Raw genomic sequence first — 19,492 nt, 5'->3', positions numbered from 1 at the left:
CGGAGAGGCGGGACGGCTGGGCGCGAGGAGGAAAGTCGCGGGAGGGGAGGAGGGGGTGATGATGTTTAGTTGTGATCACATGTCAGCCAGGCAAGGTCAGAGGTCGTTTCCTCAGCCAGATTAGCCTTCTCTTGTCAGTTATAACAAAATGGCTGCTGAAGCACCGTTATCAACAATTTACTGACCGGGGGAAGAGATCGAGAGAGAGAGAGATAGCTCAACTTTTCCCTCCCCCTCTGACGTTGTTTTGTCTCCGCTGTTGGATATTTTCCCTTCTATTTGCACTTTAAATTGATGAGGTTTGTAGCTGTGGCAGTGCGCTGGCTGAGCCGTTGCTAGGGCTGATTGTGTGTGTGTGTGTGTTGTGCTGTCCAGGGGCTGCTGGTGGGGTTTGAGGCGGGCGGCGCTGCTTCTTCCTTTCCCTTTCCCCTGTGTGTGTGTACAACTCGGGGCTGCTTCCCGTCGGCTGAGCGATCTTGTCTGCAGCTGTCAGCCAGTGTGCGTGTTTTCAGAGTCTTGTTGGACGGTCTGGCAAATTTATGGGTCTTTAAAAAGACTTTCTCCCCCCCCCCTTTTTTTCTTCTCCCGATCCTTTCAGAGAACCCGAATTTAAAGCTGCCAAAGAGCCTCAGGAAGAAATTAAAAGGTAAGCAAGGTGATTGCGTTTTGCCTTTTTTATGTTGAGAGTGGCGCACGTTATATCTTGCAAGGCGGGTTAAAATGTTAGTGATGGGTTGAATTTAAGGTTTTTTTTGGAAGAGCTGTCAGCGCAGAGGTAAGTAAATCGGCATGAAATAGGAAAGGCTGTCGACTGGATTTTAGTCGGCCAGTGGAAGGGAGAGGTGAGAGCAGCTAGGGGGTTGGAGTATGTTTTCTCCCTTCGTCCCAGTCCATTGCGGCAGGGTTTAAATCGAGTGATAGAAAAAGCGCTTTTCAGTCCCGGTGTAATTAGATGAAATGACAGCAGCACCGCAGTGAGGTGTCGTAGCATGTTTGCAAATTTACAAGCCACTGCAACGTGAGTTTAAAGTCTAGAACATTTCTGCAGTGCTCATTTTGATTAAGGGATTTCACATTGGAAATGCGTTTTTTTTTCGTGTTGCGGACAGAATGGCATCTATTGCAGTGAAGTACTCTATTACTGAAGTTTCTGTGAATTCGTTGTGGTTCTTTTGCGTGTTGCTGTGCTCGAGTGTTGACTGGCTTCTGTTGTAGTGCCAAAGCGCTGGCATTTTTGGATCGCTGCCCACGTTGTCTCGCTCTGCACGCAGCTCCATACTGTACTTCATCATCTTGATGGCTTCGGAGGTGGAATGTGCCTTTGAGAGCAGCTGCGGTGTAGTGGCTTGTTCCAGCTTTGAATATAATTTTTCTCTGATTTATAATAGAATAAACGATGAAAGAAAATATACAGCGCATTTTAATCTTTTTGAGGGCAGAAAGGTTTTGAAGTTTTTGAAACGTTCGTTTTTTTTTGCTTGTAGTAGTGTTTGGCGCATACAATTATGAATACAAACACCCACAGTGAGGCCAATGTATATGTGGGTAGGACTTGTCTATATTCTGTACCAGAACTGTTTTTTGTAGGTGGTGCAGAAATATGATTTTTGTATAACGTGTTTAATACCTATCTTTGGATTTTTTTTCTTGCATATATAGCGGAATTCAATTTTTTTTTAAAAACCTGTCTCTTTTGTGACTCTTTGCAGTAACTTACATTTAGCAACAACGTGCATTTGGCACCAAATCATTTTTACAAACGTCATAGATATTGCCCTATTTGTCGGAGGTGTACAGAAAATGAATGCATTCCAGAGACCTCCACATTTAGCACTGAGGTTTATATATTGTGTAGATTAAGTCAATCTTTTTTTAAATTTCAACTTTTAGTAATTAATATCATTTCCAAAATATTGTAATTGTAGGAAGTATAGTAGATGTATTTTGTGAAATCTGCCAAAATTTGAAATAAGCTGATATGATTTCCTGAAACAAGGTCATTCTTTCCTTCAGAATTATAGTAAATAATGAGAGGTTTAAGGAAGTTGTTGGCCATTTCCCAGAAAGATATTTAATCATTGTTTGGTGTACAACAGTATATAGGCATAGCAATCAGAAAAAGCAGGGTAAAAATGTGACATTCCTTATGAAATGTAAAGCTATTCCTGGAAATTGAACCCAAAAACTTGAATATACTGTAAGATGCTTTGTGTTCAAGGATTTTGTGTGTATAAAAATTATACATGAAGGCTTTCCCTGGTGGATCAGTGAGCAGTTGAGCTATACAGATTAGGAATGTTCCAAGTTCAGTATTCATTCTGCGCTGAGTTAGCTGATCTCTTGGTTTGGTTTTCTGCAATATGCCTCAGCGCCCTTGGGTTATAGAAAGGAAATTTGGCCAGGGTTCCCAAGTCTGATCACTATCTGCAGGTGTAGATTTGGGGATTGGGCTCGGCTGTATGACCCAACTGGTCAAATAGCTTGCCAACATTCACTGTCAAGTCTCGTGTGAGTAATGGCCACTTAGATGAGATGCAGGAGAGTGCCTGGTGGCTTAAAAGTAAATCACCTACCAAGAATAATTCCGTTTTTAAAGGGGCAACTTGGGCCTTTGCTGAATCGCTTTCTTGGAAGAGAGATACATTTTGCAGTGCAAGACCTTCATGAAGCACATATAGTTGTTTCCATTGAGTATTTGTAGTTTTAACCATCTTTGTTGCATTTTGTTGGTTAGTTGCAAGCATGGCAACAAAATGCCACTAGTAGCATTTTAAGAATCTATACCGTCTTTAGTAGTATTCTGTAATAATGTGGTTTTCTCTGTTGAAGAAATGGAAATTTAGAGTTTGGTATTCCTTCTCCTGTATCCCATTGACTGGCTTAAATTTTAGTCCTATGATCAAGAATCTTTTGATGCCTGTTGCTAAACTAATGTCCAGTGTATCTTGAATAATGTTAACTGAGTATTATTATAGATGTAAATTCTGGCCAGGAATTCATCAATACTTCGTTTCCAAGTTAATCCATGAATACAATGCAATGAAAAAGGCATACTGGTTAACTATTGTGAGTTCCAGTGAGCAAAATATTTTGTATCCTCTTTGTATCAAAAATCCTATCAAATTTAATACTTTTACATGCATTCGTGAATTGGTAGTGCTCAATAATTATAACTATCTGAAGTTAGGTAATTAAAAAGAATACTACTGTGCCAAATATTCTCAAACTAATTTGGAGCACTCTGGTGCTATGCAACAGTGGAACATAGGATCAGGAGTAGGCCATTTAACCCCTCGAGGCTGTTCGGCCATTCAATGAGATCGTGGCTGATCTGTGACCTAACTCCATATACCCGCCTTAGCCCCATATCCCTTAATATCTTTGGTTAACAAAAATCTGTCATTCTCAGATTTAAAATTAACAATTGAGCTAGCATCAACTGCTGTTTGCTGAAGAGAGTTCCAAACTTCTACCACCCTATTGAATGTAGAAAGTGTTTCCGAACTTCACTCTTGAAAGTCCTGGTTCTAATTTTTGGGTTATGTCCCCTAGTCCTAGACTCCCCAACCATCGGAAATAGTTTCTCTCTATCCACCCTATCAGTTCCCCTTATTAATATCTTGAAAACTTCAATCAAATCACCCCTTAATCTTCTAAATTCCATGGACTACAACCCTAGTTTGTGTAATCTCCCCTTGGAGTCCAGGTATCATTCTCGTACATCTACGCTGCACTCCCTTCAAGGTCACTATATCCTTCCAAAGTTGCGGTACCCAGAACTGAACACAGTACTCCAGGTGTGGTCTAACCAGGGCTTTGTATAGCGGTAGCGTAACTTCTACTCTCATATTCTAGTCCTTTAGAGATAAAGGCCAACATTCCATTAGCCTTTTTGATTATTTTCTGTACCTGTCCATGACATTTTAATGTTCTACGTTCATGGACCACTAAGTCTCTTTGGATCTCCACTGTTTCGTGTTTTCACCATTTAGAAAGTACTCTAATCTATCCTTTTTAGGTCCATTGTGGATGACATCACACTTGCCTACATTGAAATCCATTTGCCACAGTTTTGCCCATTCACGTAATCTATTAATATCGCTCTGTAATTTTATACTTCCACCTACACTGCTTACAATGCTGCCTATCTTTGTGTTATTGGCAAACTTGGATATCTGGCTCTCTATCCCGTCATCTAATTCATTAATCAATATAGTGAATAGTTGACGCCCCAACACAGATCCCTGTGGGACACCAGTAGTCACATCCTGCCCATTATGCCTTCTCTCAGTCTGCTGCTGCTCAATAATTTGTCCTCCATTCCATGAGCTTCAACTTTAGCTAACAGTCTCTTATGAGGGACTTTATCGAATACCTTCTGGAAGTCCACATAAACAACATCCATAAACATTCCCCTGTCTACTACTTTAGTCACCTGTTCAAAAAATTCAACCAGGTTTGTCAGGCATGACCTACCCTTTTACAAACCCATGCAGGCTGTCTCTGATCAGCTGAACATTTTCAAGGTGTTCAGTCTTTAATTATAGACTCTAGTAATTTCCTGACCATAGATGTTAGGCTAATTGGTCTATAATTCCTGGTTTCCCTCCCTCACCTTTCTTAAATAGTGGACTGACATGTGCAATGTGCAATTTTCCAATTTAAAGGAATGGTTCCTGAATCGAGAGAACTGTGGAAGATTATAGTTAGGGCATCTGCAATGTTCTCACCTACTTCCTTTAAACCCTGAGATGGAAATCATCTGGTCCTGGGGATTTGTCACTCTTCAGTGCCATTATTTTCTTCATTACTGCTAATTTATTTACATTAATTATGGTGAGTCCCCATCTCTGATTCAAAATTAGTTTCCTCGGGGTGACCGGCATGCTGTCCTCTTCCTCTACAATAAATACCGACGCAAAGTAATTATTTAACATGTCTGCCATTTCCTTATTTTCATTTACAATATCACCATTCAGTTTTTGAGGGGCCCACATTGCTCTTGACCACCCTCTTTTTTTCCTAATATAACTGTAAATTGTTTTTGTTGATTTTGATATCCCTTGCAAGTTTCTTTTCATACTCCCTTCTTGTAGCTCTTGCTTTCTGTTTTGTCACCCTTTGCTGTTCTTTGTATCTCTCCCAGTCGCCAGGATCTGTGCTATTTTTTGAATTTTTGTATGCTTTTTCTTTTAGTTTTTATGTTGTCCCTTACCTCCTTTTGTCGTCCATGGCTTTTTTTTGGCTGAAAAGAAGTAATGTAGAGTTTGAGTCTAAACTGAAAACATGTAAAATGTCATTGTACCTATGGGAATTCAGAAGGAGCAATATAAACAAATAATTTAATAAAAAAGACAGCCTGGCCTCTAGCCATTTGTTTGTGATTTCATTGGTCTGAAACGGAACCGACATGGTAGATGAAATGGGTACTCGAGTTGGTGAATAACGAACCATTGCAGGGGTGATATTTTCTGTTTGAAGTTTTTGAGGACCTTTCACAGTGAAAGTCCTGGCATCGTTGGGGGAGGGGGGTGGAGTTTTGTCCTACTTTATTCCATAAATAGTGGGAAAAGATTGTAGGATCACAAAAGGGTGACAAAACAGAAAGCAAGAGCTACAAGAAGGGAGTATGAAAAGCAACTTGCAAGGGATATCAAAATCAACAAAAACAATTTACATAGTTTTCAAACTCTTCTTTGTTGGGGACCCTTGTCCAAACTCTCTTTCGACTATATATCATTGCTCAAATGAAACAGTGCTAAAAACAGGTGTTTTTGTTTCATTATATATAGCAACAGGTTAGTAGTAAGTCAACAAACAACAAAAAATCAAACACAGAATTCTCTGAACATTGTGCTGGTGGCACATAGCGTCTCTAGCCCAAGATTGATAAAAGCATGACATTGCGAACCCTTAGAATGGCCTGAGTCTGAAAACCTAAATTGGCATGACTGAGAAGTACCATTTCATGCCATAATTGCTCTAATATTGTAAAAACGTCCTTGTAAGATCGACATACAGTTACTGTTTTACTATTGCACGGTCAGAAACAAGTTTGTGGTAATTATTTTATTTGGTTTTTTTAAAAAATGCCAGTAAGTAGGCCTGCTTCAGGGATTGTTGGGTTCAGCCAGAGTGACACCGTTATTGTAACACATACTAATGCTTTTGCCAATTAAGCTCTCAGCTTAAAAAAAGTAATGTTTGCTTTTTCTGTGAGCATTATCATCCAGTAGTGTTTCCTTAAGTGGAACAAAGAAGTATAATTTTAAAATAAGGATAAAACACATTATTTGCTGCAGTTTTGTTTTACTTAAATTGGGTTCAATGTGTTCAGAATGCTGATTTTATTTTTTATCTCCGGTCAAAAATGTATCGGGCAATACTATTTGTGATAAAGTCTTCATTACAAGGATGGCAGTGGCACAGCTTCACTGCAAGATTATGTATTTACCCTCTAGGTCTTTTTTAATATCTTTTTATATACAGAATACACAGTGGGATACCAACTTTATTACTCTTAGGAAGCCCCACGCGCAGTAACCTGTGAGTTATCGGGTTTTTTTCACTTGTATGTAATTAACTTGATATTTTACTTTTCTCGCTGTGTTTTCTTGCTATTTAACTATTTACAATGGCAAATATAATCCATGTAGAGGAGGGCTTGCATCTATAATTAGTTGTCACAACAGATGGTTACACACATTTTAGGGTGTTGAAATAGCAAAATTCTTTACAGCCCAGACTAAAATTGGGTTTTCCAGTTTCTGATTTTTGCTGTTACTTATAAAACTAGCTAATTTGTTCAGCAGATCCACTGCAGCTAACTGTAAACAGTAAATTTGCAACATGAATCTTTTAACCAGGCTATTTACCAGAAGATGTGCCCATCTCCACAAAGCCAGTGCATTATTATCATGTAGCAAACTGAAGTGATCAGAGTAAAAAATAATTCTTGATATGAAAAGCTAAGTTATAAAGCATTCTTCACTGCAGTAGTGACGGCTGTCTTTTGGATCAAACTTATAAACTGAGGCCCAATCTGCCAGTTCAAGGGGACGTAAAAGATCTCATGGCAACTTTTTGAAGAAGAGCAAGCAGCTCTCCTGGTTTCTTGGCCAATATTCATCCTTTAACCAACGGCACTGAAATAGACAAACTGGTCATTATCTCATTATTGTTCATAGGTCCTTGCTGTGCGCAAATTGGCTGCTGTGTTTGCATACAAAAACAAGAGTGCTTGCACTTCAAAAAATGACTTTGATGCACTTTGGGACATCTCGGACGTGAAAGGTGTTATGTAAATGGAAGTCTGTCTTTCACACGTAGAGAACAACGGAGCTTGAATTGTAATGGAATTGAGGGGTTTCTTGCTCTTTTCACTCTTTGTGCTAATCTGAGGTTCTCAGTTGAGGTGCAGTGAAGCTTTGTTGGTGTTCGGGATTCAAAAATTATGTTCCAAATTCAAGATTGTTCACTGGATTTCTCCTTGTAGTGAGTTGTATTTTCCTTGCTGGCTGCTATCATGAGTAATATCTGGTCCTTCATTGGCCACGTGTCATGATGCTCTTTTAATGACTCCAATTCGAAGATGCAGAACCTTTACAAAGGTTTTTAGACCTCCTTGCAGAGACGCTTCATTTTTGGTGGACAGGGTTATCCATAATTGGTAACTTTCCCAAGAGTACAAAGGGTGAACACTTGAGTTGGGGTGAGTGGATGGTTGCTCATGTTTCATGCATGCATTTAGCTCTTAAAATATGGACCTTTTTTTGTTGCTTTTTAGCAGGGATTGGGTGAGTGAAAGAGTACTTCTTTGAAAGTTCTTCAAACTCTGCATATTGTATGAGATCATCCCCTGCCAAATTTACTTTGCTGCTGATGGTGTTTCCAGATGGTGCTGCCTGTGCACAAAATCAGCAATGATTTCTTTAGTGTCTCTTTTTTATTTTTCTTCCTTCTCTGATTTAAATGTGACTGCTGTAATTCTTTGATAAATTGAAAGGTTTGGGGTAAAGCTTTAGAATCGGAGCCTTAAGTTATATCTCATCTAAAAGATAGCATCCCCAACGATTTAGCACTCACTCAGAACTGCACTAGATTGTGTGCTGACGTCTTAGAGTAGGACATTAGCCAATAAACTTCTGACTCGGACATCAGACTGCTATCAGCTGAGCCAAGCTGTCACTTAAAGAGCATTGAGAACAATCCTGTCAGTGAGATTTATTCACTGTGCAAATTACATATAAATTTTATAATAAATTCTTAAATTTTATAAAGGGTGAAAAAAAAGTCCATTCTCTTTCCACTTCCCAATCCTTTGATTTTATGTGCTCTTTGCATTTACATAGTGCCTTGTAAAGTCGCAAAATGAACCAAAGTGATTCACAATTGGCCTTTAGACTCGACCCGAAATGGAGGAGAGGTGACCAAAAGTGCAGTCCAGGAGGCAGGTTTTAATGAGGATTTTCAGGTTGGAGCGATAAAGGGATTTAAGAAGAGGAGTCTAGAGGCAACAGCTGAAGTTTCTGTCCTAATGTTAGTTCAGAAGAAATTCTCAGTAGACTAGGGTTGGAAGAGGGGAGGGTGTGTTGGGGCAACTCTACTTGAATGTATGCAGTGAGTGCTCTGGTTTGAGTCTGAGTGGCAACAGTTCCTTGTTGCTTTAATTATGTATGAACAAAAATGGAAGCCATTGACCTAGTTTTCAGTTTACACCTGTTTTTGTTTGTCCTGACGATGTGGGTAGGACTAGCGAGGTCATGTTTATTGCCCATTTCTAGTTGCCCTGAGAAAATTATGTTAGGCTGTCTTCTTGAACTGTTGTCCTTGTGATGATGGTGCTCCCACGATGATGATTGGTAGGTAATTTTAATAATTTGACTTGGCAACGATGTTCTTTGTGAAAGTATTAGTTTAAATTTATATGGTCAGCAGAGTGGTTACCTTTTCTCTATAAATGCCTTCCTTCAGGCAAAAAGTGAATTCTTGCTGAGGTGGAATAATAAATGTGGTATAATCTGATTACATCATTATTGAAATGTCAACTTGGCTTATGAGGCTTACCATAATTCATTTATAACTTTGCCACCCTTGAGTTATCTATCACTTATTTAACTCCCATCACAGTTGATGGTGCCTTACCCTGTACATACTAATCGGCTCAGTATATTATTTGTACATGTATTGGTTTGGCTCAGTTGGTAGCGCTCGTAACTCAGTGTCAGAAGGTTATGGGTTTGAACTCCACACCAGTACATCAATATATAATCTGCTACACTAACTAGCATTGCTTTCAACTAATACTACCAAAATAAAACTGTTTATTAATTACATTGCCATTTGTAGGATGTTGATGACACAGAATGGTTGCTGTATTTGCCCACACAACAAACATTGCATTCCAAAGGTAATTCATTGTGTTGTGAGGCATTTCTATGTCAAATACTTGGCATATTATTTTGGAATATAAAATTGTATTCTGAAAATAGATCACTTTATCTGCTCAGTGAATAAGCACCAATACCTATCAGATCATGAGTTTTAGGACAACCGTCTACTGAGACAAAAAGGGGCAAGCCCCCCTGACACAGGTCACTGAGAAGCAGTTTTTTTGTCTTTGGTAGAAGTAGCAGTCTTTCTTGGTCTCTGTTAATCAGAAAACTTGTGTTTCCTCTATTCTTCTTCTGTAAGAACTTTGCTCTAGCAGGTGCAAGAGCTATCCGTACCAGTACAAGGTACCTTTTTAAAGACAGTGTCAGAATTTAGAAACTAAATTACGGCTACACCTGCCCATTATAGGCAGAGCTAAGAATGTCACTTAATTGTGAGTAGTCTGAAATAATGAAAGGTGAGAGGGAAGCCTTGTGTGAAAGGTGGGTTCAGTCGAATCTGAAGTTCTAACCTAAACAGGTTCTGGAGTGTTGAGCTCCTTCATGGCGGGGCTAACGGCTGCGACCCAAGAAATGAAGGAGATTAACTCAACGGCGCCGTTCGTGAAGATGAGGTTGTGTTATCTCTGAACATTGTTAATTACACATGTTGACTTGAGTTATTTGGCTATTCAAAGCTATTAACTTGTCAACTATTTAAAGAATTAGTCTTAAAGTAATCTCACCAATTTATAACCTCAGACCCTGGTCAGTGCTATAGTTGATATTCCGCACGCGTTGGCACTGGTTTACGGTGATACACTGAATTGCCTGAGTCATGCTACTCGTTTTGTTAAGTAACTGTCCATTAATCATTTGCTACTCAACTGCTAGGCAACTCTGATGACATTTATGCATATCTATTAAGTGTTTGTGTACACTACTTTAACTTAAAGTTGTGCTATATAACCAGTAAATAGTGTTTAGTGCATGACTTGTGGTCTGGCTTCTTCCTTGATGATTTGACGAGAAAGAGTTAATTCACTCACTCAGTAACTTGAGGGCAACATAATTGAAGATTAGTAAATTCATTTGGATTCAAATTGGTTAGTTTAAGATAGTTCGGCGAGCTGACTCAGGCAACAATCATCCCTAAATCTATGCTGGGAGGTAGAACTCCAGATCCTTCTTTAGTAAGAAGCTAAAGGAGGGACTTAGGATTTGTCTGGTTCCTTGGCAGGTCTTGTCAGGATACCAAAACCCAGCTTTCTTAGTGCTTTTTTACAAAACTTGTGTGAATATACTTTGCTTTAAAAGACCTAACATTTAAAAAAAAAATTCCCAATCCTCATTGTGGGGGGGGGGAGTAAAAAGTATTAAAATGTGATGAGCAACTTATCAAATGTCTTCTGAAAATCCATATGTACAATATCTGCAATATTCTCTTCATCTATAATCCTGCAATTTGCTTAAAAATTACATAGTCAAACCTGGCCTGACCTTGATGATCCTAGTATCTTTCCAAGCATTCACTAATGTTATCCTGTATTCTAGGCTGTAGGAGTTTGTCAACAACAGAGATAAGATTGACCTATAATTTCTTGACATCCTTTTTTTGAACAGGTGTTTACATTTACCATCTCCCAGTCCTTTGGTACAATTCCCATTTCCAAAGATTTTTGGAAAATTTATGGTTAGTGCTTCAGCTCTATTCATGCCAGTCTCCTTTGGTGTTCTGGGATGCATACTATCTCGGCTTGGCCAGTTTTTTATTTTTAGTGCCATTAGAAAAACTTGGGATGTTTTCCTACATTAAAGGAGCTATATAAATGAAAGTTGTTCAAAAAGAATTTTTCTCCAGAAGACCCATAATGGGTGATTTTATGAGCCCTCGCTCCCAGTGGGAAGCATGCCTGCTGGAAGCATATTTTAGAAATTTGGATGTGCACTGCCTAAAATTTTCTGACCACTAACATAGTTGGAAAATCTTGGGTAGCATATGCCTGAATTTCTGAAATGTTTCCTGGTAGGCAAGGCTCCCTGCCAGGAGCACAGAAGTGTTACTTTACCCCATAATGCCAAGAACACTCTTTAACCTTTAGACTTGTGATACACTGCTTTCAGATGCTGCCAGTTGAGGGCCTCAGAATTCACATTGCAACCGTCATCAGCTAGTGAGTGTATCATGGAAGAATATCGAAGGTGTCCTCCTTCATGGAGGGGCATAAATGTTGCGACCCTTCAACCTTTGGGTTGCATCAGTATGAATCTGAGTTAACTCTCCTCTGAGCTGTTTGAACCTTTTGTGTTCTTATTATCCTGGCCCTTGTCCACTAATTTTACATGCTAACACATTGTATGTTGATGGTGGGTCCCTATACTTGCCCTTGCATTGCTGACCCTGTTGCTCATGCCAAAGTTAGTTTCTGGCTTCCATTGGGAAGCAACGGGTTTTATCCACCTCAGACTTCCATATTTACCCTCAATCATTATTTGTCTGATATTTGTGGGACTTTAGCCTACTACATGTTCAGGATGAAAAACGTTTGCCGGATTTAATGGTTGTTTTCATCTAAAACCTTAGGGAAGCAGATGTTTGTGAACTGGGTCATGCAATGCATCTCATTATGTTGCTTCCTGGGCAGGAGCCACCAAGGAAAGTTTAAAATTTGTCCCAGTAGAACGCCAGTACATCATGCTCAAGATTGCCTGTTGAAGCTATATTAAAGTAGTTACCTGGAACAGTTTCCATACTTAAGGCATTATTGCCTTCACATTTCTGATCAGGAGGATTATCATTTTGGCATTGTGCTACTCCAAATTGGCCTGAAGATGTAGATTCTTGGAGATCTGCTTTCAGTGTTGGTGCTAATGTGATGTGTTTACTTATAGTATGCAGAAGTTTCCAAATAAGAGAGAATGATTGATTCATCATTGAGTAGGCTGTACAATACTCATCTTTTTCTTTAGTAAGGCAGCCAAGTGTTTATTTTAAAAAAATTTTAATCGTGTTTACATACCTTTACCATGTTTGTTTAATTTTTCACATACAACATTATGATTATTGTTGATTTTTCATTAGTTGGTCATGCGTAACAGAAATGAGACTGGAATATTCATGCTCTTCCTTTCTGATATTTCAGTAATGAGGATGCAGTCAATGAGCCAGGTGATTGAGAGTCAATCTTCTCGCTGCTTTCCCCAAACCACCTGGCCCTACTTTTGTTCTTTGATAATTGTATGTGGAAATTGAACTTTATTCATAGAATGAGAAGAATCTGTCATTATCTCCTCCTTTCCCCAGAAAATTCTGGTTGAAGCTGACCCAGCTCTCCTGTTAGCATTGATTTATTGAGGTGAAGATACGGGGGTAAATTTTAACCCCCAAGAATGGGTGGGTTGGGGGCAGGTGGGCAGTTAGAATACTCCGATTTTGGAGCGGGGTCGCATCCTGGCTCCAAAGTGCCAACTTCCGAGTTTAACCCAGACGCGATTGGATGCGCACACACTTCTGAAACCCGGAAGTCCCGTCGGCACTTAGTCAGTGGGATGATATTTAAAGGGCCAATTGAGCTATTTAAAGTCCTTAAAGCTGTAATATGTTTGTGTATTAACCTTGTGTATGAACGTGTCTCCCGTGGCCTTTGAAACACGCCATGGAAACGAAGGTGAGTTGCAGCCGGCCCTCATTTGGATCTTTAAACCAGTGATTGACAAGTGGGGAAAAAAGGTGAGTTTTTGCAGAAGGGCAATCAGCTCTCTCAGAAAAATCTTTGGATGGGAGTTCTTTGTATTTAGACTGAGATTTCTTTGTTCACACTCAGAATTCTTGTGTTCAGACATATTTACCTACATTTTGGACCCCCTCAAACTGACATCAGGATGGGGGGGCGGGGGGGCGCAATGAATTTATTTTATAGTACATCTGAGGAGGAGGCACATCACCATAGTGTGCAGTCCTGGGAGTTTCAGCTCCACAAGAACTCGCGGAAGAGCAGAGAGGGGAGGAACAGAGGGGCTGACGTCTCAGGAGGGTATACAGGCAGAGGCTGAGTTTTCTGGACTTCTGAGGAGTAGTGCCTGCGCAGATCAGATTGAGTCGCCGGGTGGTCGCAGACATCTGCGTGCTACTTCGTGCAGAGCTGCTCCCAGCTGGGCCTAGTGGACACTCATTGCCCATTGCAGTTAAAGTCACCACTGCCCTCACTTCTTTCATCTCCGGATCCTTCCAGGACGTCATCGTGACATCACCAGGATCTCTGTCGTCTGCACATAAGTGTATACGACAGGCCACGGATGGCTTGTTTGCCAGGGCACCCCATTACGTCAATTTCCCCTGCGACGACATCAGCCAGACTGAGGGCAGTGGGGTTCCACTCTCTGGCTGGCTTCCCACGGGTGCAGGGCGCAATTAATTGCACACAAGTCGCTATCTGAGGACCTGCACGTGAGCCAAGACTGTTCATCAACTAAAAGAGATATCGCTTCATCAATGTGCAGCTGGATTGTGACCACCGGAGGTGGTTTGTGCGGGTGTGCGCCAAATTCCCTGGCAGCTGCCATGATTCCTTCATTTTGCGAGAGTCCAATATCCCGGCCCTCTTCCACACACAAGACAGACTTAAGGGCTGGCTGCTTGGAGACAAGGGATACCCCCTGCAGACGTGAGTTATGACACCTCCTGAGAAACCCCACCAACTAGGCACAGTAGCAGTACAATGACAGTCACATCACCACCACCAGCTCTCACTGAACAAGCCATTGGAACGCCACCCGTTGTAAACGCGCCCAATGGGTGGCATGAAGTCTTGCCATTCACGATGAAGCACATGCAAGGGCACTTTCACAAAAGGGACTCAAGAATGGACAAGACGTGACAGTGGTGGTGACAAGGATGACATTTAATGTGAGTGTAACAAAAAAAACCAAATAAATGAAAAAAATGACATTTAATGCATACTCTTGGTGATCATAAAACCTTCGCCTTCCTCTTCCTATTGCTTCTATGTGGTGCATCCCCAGTGGCTTCAGCAGAAGTTGCTCAAGTCCCTGCCCTGACTGCTGAGATGCTCTCTGCCTACGCCCTCTGGGTTTTGGATCCTATGGGGGCCCCGCTAAAGACTGCTCCACCTGTGCAGGGGCAGACTCGGCCATTGCGAGAGAAGGCAGCAATGCAGGTTCTGGTTGAGGGGGTGGGGAGGAAGGGAGCAACGGGTGAGATGTGGGAGTGCTTTGAGTGAAGTCCCCACTTCCATGTCCCCTTTTGCCATTATCCCTCTCCAGGGCCACGGCCACATTACTCCTACCACTCTGCTGGACCACAGCTTGGAGGACATCTGTGATGTGTCGTAAGGACACCGCTAAAGTATCTATCTGTTTAAGGCGGCAGAATAGTCGGCAGCCTGAGTCCGCACAGCTGTTTTCAGGGCCTGAATGGACTCATTTGTGAGCCATTCTTGAAGCTCATTGGAGGCTGCCATTCTCTCCATCGCAGATATTCCCGCACTTACCTTCGCTGGTGGTGGACTCCTCCATCCTCTCCGCTTTGATGGAGAGTGGGTATGGCACGTCTTCCAGTAACTCACAAAGATGCATCTGGTGATTTACAAGTGAGCATGAGCAGACACGGGTGGTAGGGGCAGCTGTAGAACCCCAGGGTTCAGCATCTGTGTTCATCTGAGAGGAGCTTGGAGAAGAGTGCGCCCCCCGATGCAGGCTCTCCACAGCTGCCCCTTCCACCTGTGTCTGCTTGTGCTCACTTGTGTGTGGTGAATCACCTGGTGACAACCCAACTAACAGTGTAATAGGATCCACCGAGGTGTGAATATCTGCGCTGGTGCATGGCTCGATATGATGTGACGGTGCGCCCTTAGAGGCATGAAGCCTCTCCTGAGGAATTGCCCTTGTCCAGGTCGTCTGCTGCTTCAGCAATCCTTGAAGGCCCTGGAAGAAAACATACAGCAATATTAAGAATCATTTCAGAAGTTATGTTGCGATTAGCATACTGAGGTGTGCAACAGGTCAATCGTTGATGACATCAATTTCTGATTTGCGTGAGGGATGTTAGTTCTGTCACCAGAAGTTCGTGGTGACAGAACTTTAACATCCAGTCTCGGCATCTCCAACAGCTAGGCATTTGTTGAAAATATGTTATTAATGTTACCAAGGGTTGTTAATCCTTAATAATAACTTCCACAATGATTCAGGCCCGACTGTGACCGAACGTACAAATTTGATTATAGACATAAGAACAACGTTCTAATGCGGTTATACCAAACAACAAGAATTTATGTAACAACATTCTAATACAGTTATATCAAATAAACCAGGATGGTACAACCTATTTCTAGGAAGTTTCAAGTTGATCAGGCCTGGCATCATAGGGTGTGTGGGCCTCGGTCTCCCCAGAAGCTGCTTCTAACTTTAGTGGGACAGTGTTCCAGTTTATATATCTGAAGCATATTTGCTTCAGATAGCTTGAGCCCCATGATATCGTCCGTCCCGGACATCTTTCTCCCCCTTTCATTCTATCTATCTTATGGGGGAAGGACATGCCCTTATCTTTGTGTATTTTGGTTGTTCAGATGCAGATATTTAAGATGTCTCATCCTATATATGCCAATCACCTAATTATCTGAACAAAGCTCCTGCAATTAACATAACAGGATTAGTCTGTGTCCAGGTCCCGAGTCTTTGATTATGCCTTGGGAAGTTTTGTTATCCCTTTCTGACAATTGGTCTTCAATGTGTCTGTTTCACAGTTTTATTGTCTCTGCAATATTCTCAATCACTTTGCCTGATGTCGGGTATATCATTTCCTGTGGGATGCTGGCTCCCTTTTGTATTCTCAGACGTAAGACCTGCACTTCACTTTTTAGCCAAATGTCTGAAGCTTTGCAGGATGGGATACATAATTATGATTTCATCTAGAAATCATATTTCTTACAGCATTGGACTGTTTGGCTGAGGTCCAAGGCCTCCACCTCTATCAGGCCCCTATTTGTGGTAGCTCCCCTCCAGTCCTCGTCTTCTCTCTTGCACGTTGGGCTCTCTGCTACAAGGGGAGAAAGAACAGATGTGTGAGTGAGGCTACTAATGAAAGAGATGTATCAGACAGAATCGTGACATTGGAACAGGATTGGGTGAGTAGGAGTGGTGGGTTCACAAATGGGGAGGTGAGGAAGTGTGCAGAAAGTAAAGGTAATTTGATACTGAGCCTTAAGTGGGTATGAGAAGTGATGTGATGGAGTTGGCAGGGCAGAGTGAAGGGTGGGGGGGTGTGATGTGCACTATAGAATGTAGGTGAATCAGAAACAGTTCTCACTCTTCCTGACCTGGTTAGGTCATTGAAGCGCTTCCTGCATTGCACCTATGTCCTTGAGATGGTGGTCCTGCTGCTTACTACCTCTGCCACCTCGAGCTGTGCCGTGGTGGCAGAGGCAGGGCGCTTCCACCTGTCAACCAAGTACAATGTATCCCTCCTGCTCCTCACACTGACTGGTAGCAACTCCGGCAAAGTGTTACTGAACCAGCGTGCTGGCCTCATCCTTTGTTGCTCCATTTGGCTCAGTTCTTGGTTGTAATGGCCCTTTTAAATAATCCAGCTCCCAAAATGTCTTTCGGGTGCGCAGTGCGCCCACTGTGTACCCGCTGCACAGCTTGGAGACGTGAAACCCGGAAGTCACATTAAGGGCCTTCAATTGAGTCGCAGTCGCTTGAGAGAATGCACGAAAAAATTTCCAGGTTCCCTGCGCATTCATTGACCCCTCCCTCCTACTGGTATGTTAAAATTTACACCATGGACTCTGAATTCCATACACATGCAGAGTATTAGGATGTCTATTATATGCAGCCTTCAGATTACGTGCATATCTGTGATTAACCTTAAATTGTTCCTTTGGGGAAATCTTTGACTTGTGCAATGTTTAATTAGCATTGCATTAATAAAGCAGTCCAGTTTTTGATGCATATAATCCTGTCTCGTTTTCAGCCAACACATGTACCTTATCCTTGCATTAATAGGTTATATTGACTCATTGTAGTTTGCAAAATATGTATTTCATTTTATTCTATATTGCTAGAAGTTATGACATAGTTTTACTGGATCTGCCAAGTTTAGCAAACTGACTATAGTTTCTCTCTTTATTCTTCATTCTAATTTGATTTGAGAAAATTGATCAAATGCATTTCACTACAGTAGAGTTCTCCTTGCTGTGGTATTAATTGTACTAGACAATATAATTGCAGTTTTGACTTTTAAATGTTTTTTCTGGTCATCAAGGTGAGGGATGTTAATGCTCGATATAGAACTACTCCCATTTTAGGTACCTCAGCCTCAATTGTACCCCTACCCACCCAATAGGAAAGGGATGGACAGGCAGGGTTGAAATAGCAGTAGAGTACTTATCGCTACATGCATGACGTGCTCCTGCCTGCCGCCATTTTAATTTCCAGGTATTTAGAAGTGTCAGAGGCATTCATCGCAGACAGATGAGGGCCTCATGAATATGTTAAAGTTAGGGTCTTGTGACACAATAAAGACCAATGTGATTTTAATACGAATCACGCAAGTTGTACGCGGTGCCGAATACACCAGTGAAATCTGGTAGCAAATAGGAGCGGAACCAGAAGAGGCCTAGGAATGAAAGTACTTTTAATTTCTTGGGCTTCCTTGTGGGCCAGGAGAAGCCCCCCAAAAAATTTCCAACCACAACTCCCTTCCTTCGCTGACTGTTTCCCTTAGTGCTAGGGACTGTTCACGCGGGTCCCTGGCTGTGGGCTCCTGCCGCCTGCAATCCTGCTCCCACTCGCCCGCCGGCCGGCCACCTAGTGATTTGTGCTCGGTTAGGGCAACAGACGTCCAATCTGCTTGTCATTCTCCCTGCCCCTGCATGCCGGACTCTCTCTTGAGGTAAAATGGAGGCTTTATAGTGTCAGCCTCATGCATTCCCAGGCCAGGTATATCACAGCCAGGTAAAGCTCCCTCATACTCTGTCCTGGCAACATGCATCAGCCCAACCTCTCAGGAACAGCCCCATGACATGTTTTCCATTTTGTACAACAGCCGTCTGAGATTGCCAGTCTGCTGAATTGGGCGGTTTTGTGGTGTAGGTCTATGCTTAACGGGAACTTGATTGATACTGGCCAAATTTATTCTGCATTGGATCCTTGCATCCAGCAGAGGAAACTTTCAGTCCATCAGTCAGGGCTGGAATTGAACCCAGGTGCCAAAGGTGAAGGGTCAATGTCTAATCCACTGTACCACCTTGGTTCCCTGCATGCTTTTTAAAAACCTTAGGCTGAATTTTATTATGCAGTGTTTGAATTAGCATACAGTACCTTGAGTTACTAATTAACCTATCCAGTGGGTCAAAGTGTTATTTTGCACTGCTGATTAAATATTTGAGGGCAGTGGAATGCCTTTGCATTGACATAGAATTTTATAGGCACAATGGGTGAAAATAGACTCACATGCTTATAAAATGAGGTATATTTCCAAAAAGTTTGGAAGAAATACTGAGGTTTTTAGAGAAGAGCAGTACCACATGTGAACTTATTCTTGCACAATGGTTGTGGCAGGTGTTCCATGGACAAAACCTTTAAAATATCGTTGGCAGCATTGCATTACTGAAACCCTCTGCCCCCATCTTAATTTAATTATGTCTCTCAATCCTCATAACTTTTTTTTAATGCATTTCCCCTTAAACTGCTCTTTTACATCCTTACATAATAGTATTGGCCTCTGTCCTTTCCACTGCTTAGACTTTATTGGAATGAATTGTGATTGCAGCTTCTCCAGCTGATTCTTAAATTTGTCACACCTTTTTCCAATTTCGACTTTCCATAGTTTATTTAGTTTCAGGCAATTTAACCTAATTTCACCTTTCAAAGTCTGCTCTTTTTGAAGTCCACTATGTCTGTGCCTTTCCTTTGCAAATACCCACCTGAGCATTTCAAATCTGTTGATATAAGTCACTAGCCACTGGATACTCCTCACCTTCCTTACTTACTTTCCCTGGCTCATTTTCCAAGATTAGGTCCAGAATAGCTTCTGAACTTGTTCAAACTGGGTAAGAAAGCAGTCCTGCAATACCTCTCTTGAACATGTACTCAGTTTTTCC

The 19,492-nt window shown here is 41.6% G+C and overlaps 1 protein-coding gene across 8 annotated transcripts in view; it reads left to right on the top strand.

Annotated features, from left to right (window-relative positions):
• Positions 1-19,492, top strand: part of tnrc6c1 (trinucleotide repeat containing adaptor 6C1) — a 462,004-nt gene that overhangs the window by 297,386 nt on the left and 145,126 nt on the right. Inside the window, exons 1-2 of one of the 8 annotated variants that reach the window (XM_068004208.1) lie at positions 98-299; positions 599-646. The exons of the other annotated variants lie outside the window; for them this stretch is intronic. Coding sequence (XP_067860309.1) covers positions 295-299; positions 599-646 — 53 coding nt within the window. The 5' untranslated portion in view covers positions 98-294. Of the gene's footprint in view, positions 1-97; positions 300-598; positions 647-19,492 lie in introns of those variants that run through there. 8 annotated transcript variants of the gene reach the window in all.

The sequence above is a fragment of the Heptranchias perlo genome, chromosome 23 (assembly GCF_035084215.1).
Source record: "Heptranchias perlo isolate sHepPer1 chromosome 23, sHepPer1.hap1, whole genome shotgun sequence".
Lineage (NCBI taxonomy): Eukaryota > Metazoa > Chordata > Chondrichthyes > Hexanchiformes > Hexanchidae > Heptranchias > Heptranchias perlo.
This window is presented reverse-complemented; position numbering and strand designations above follow the sequence as displayed.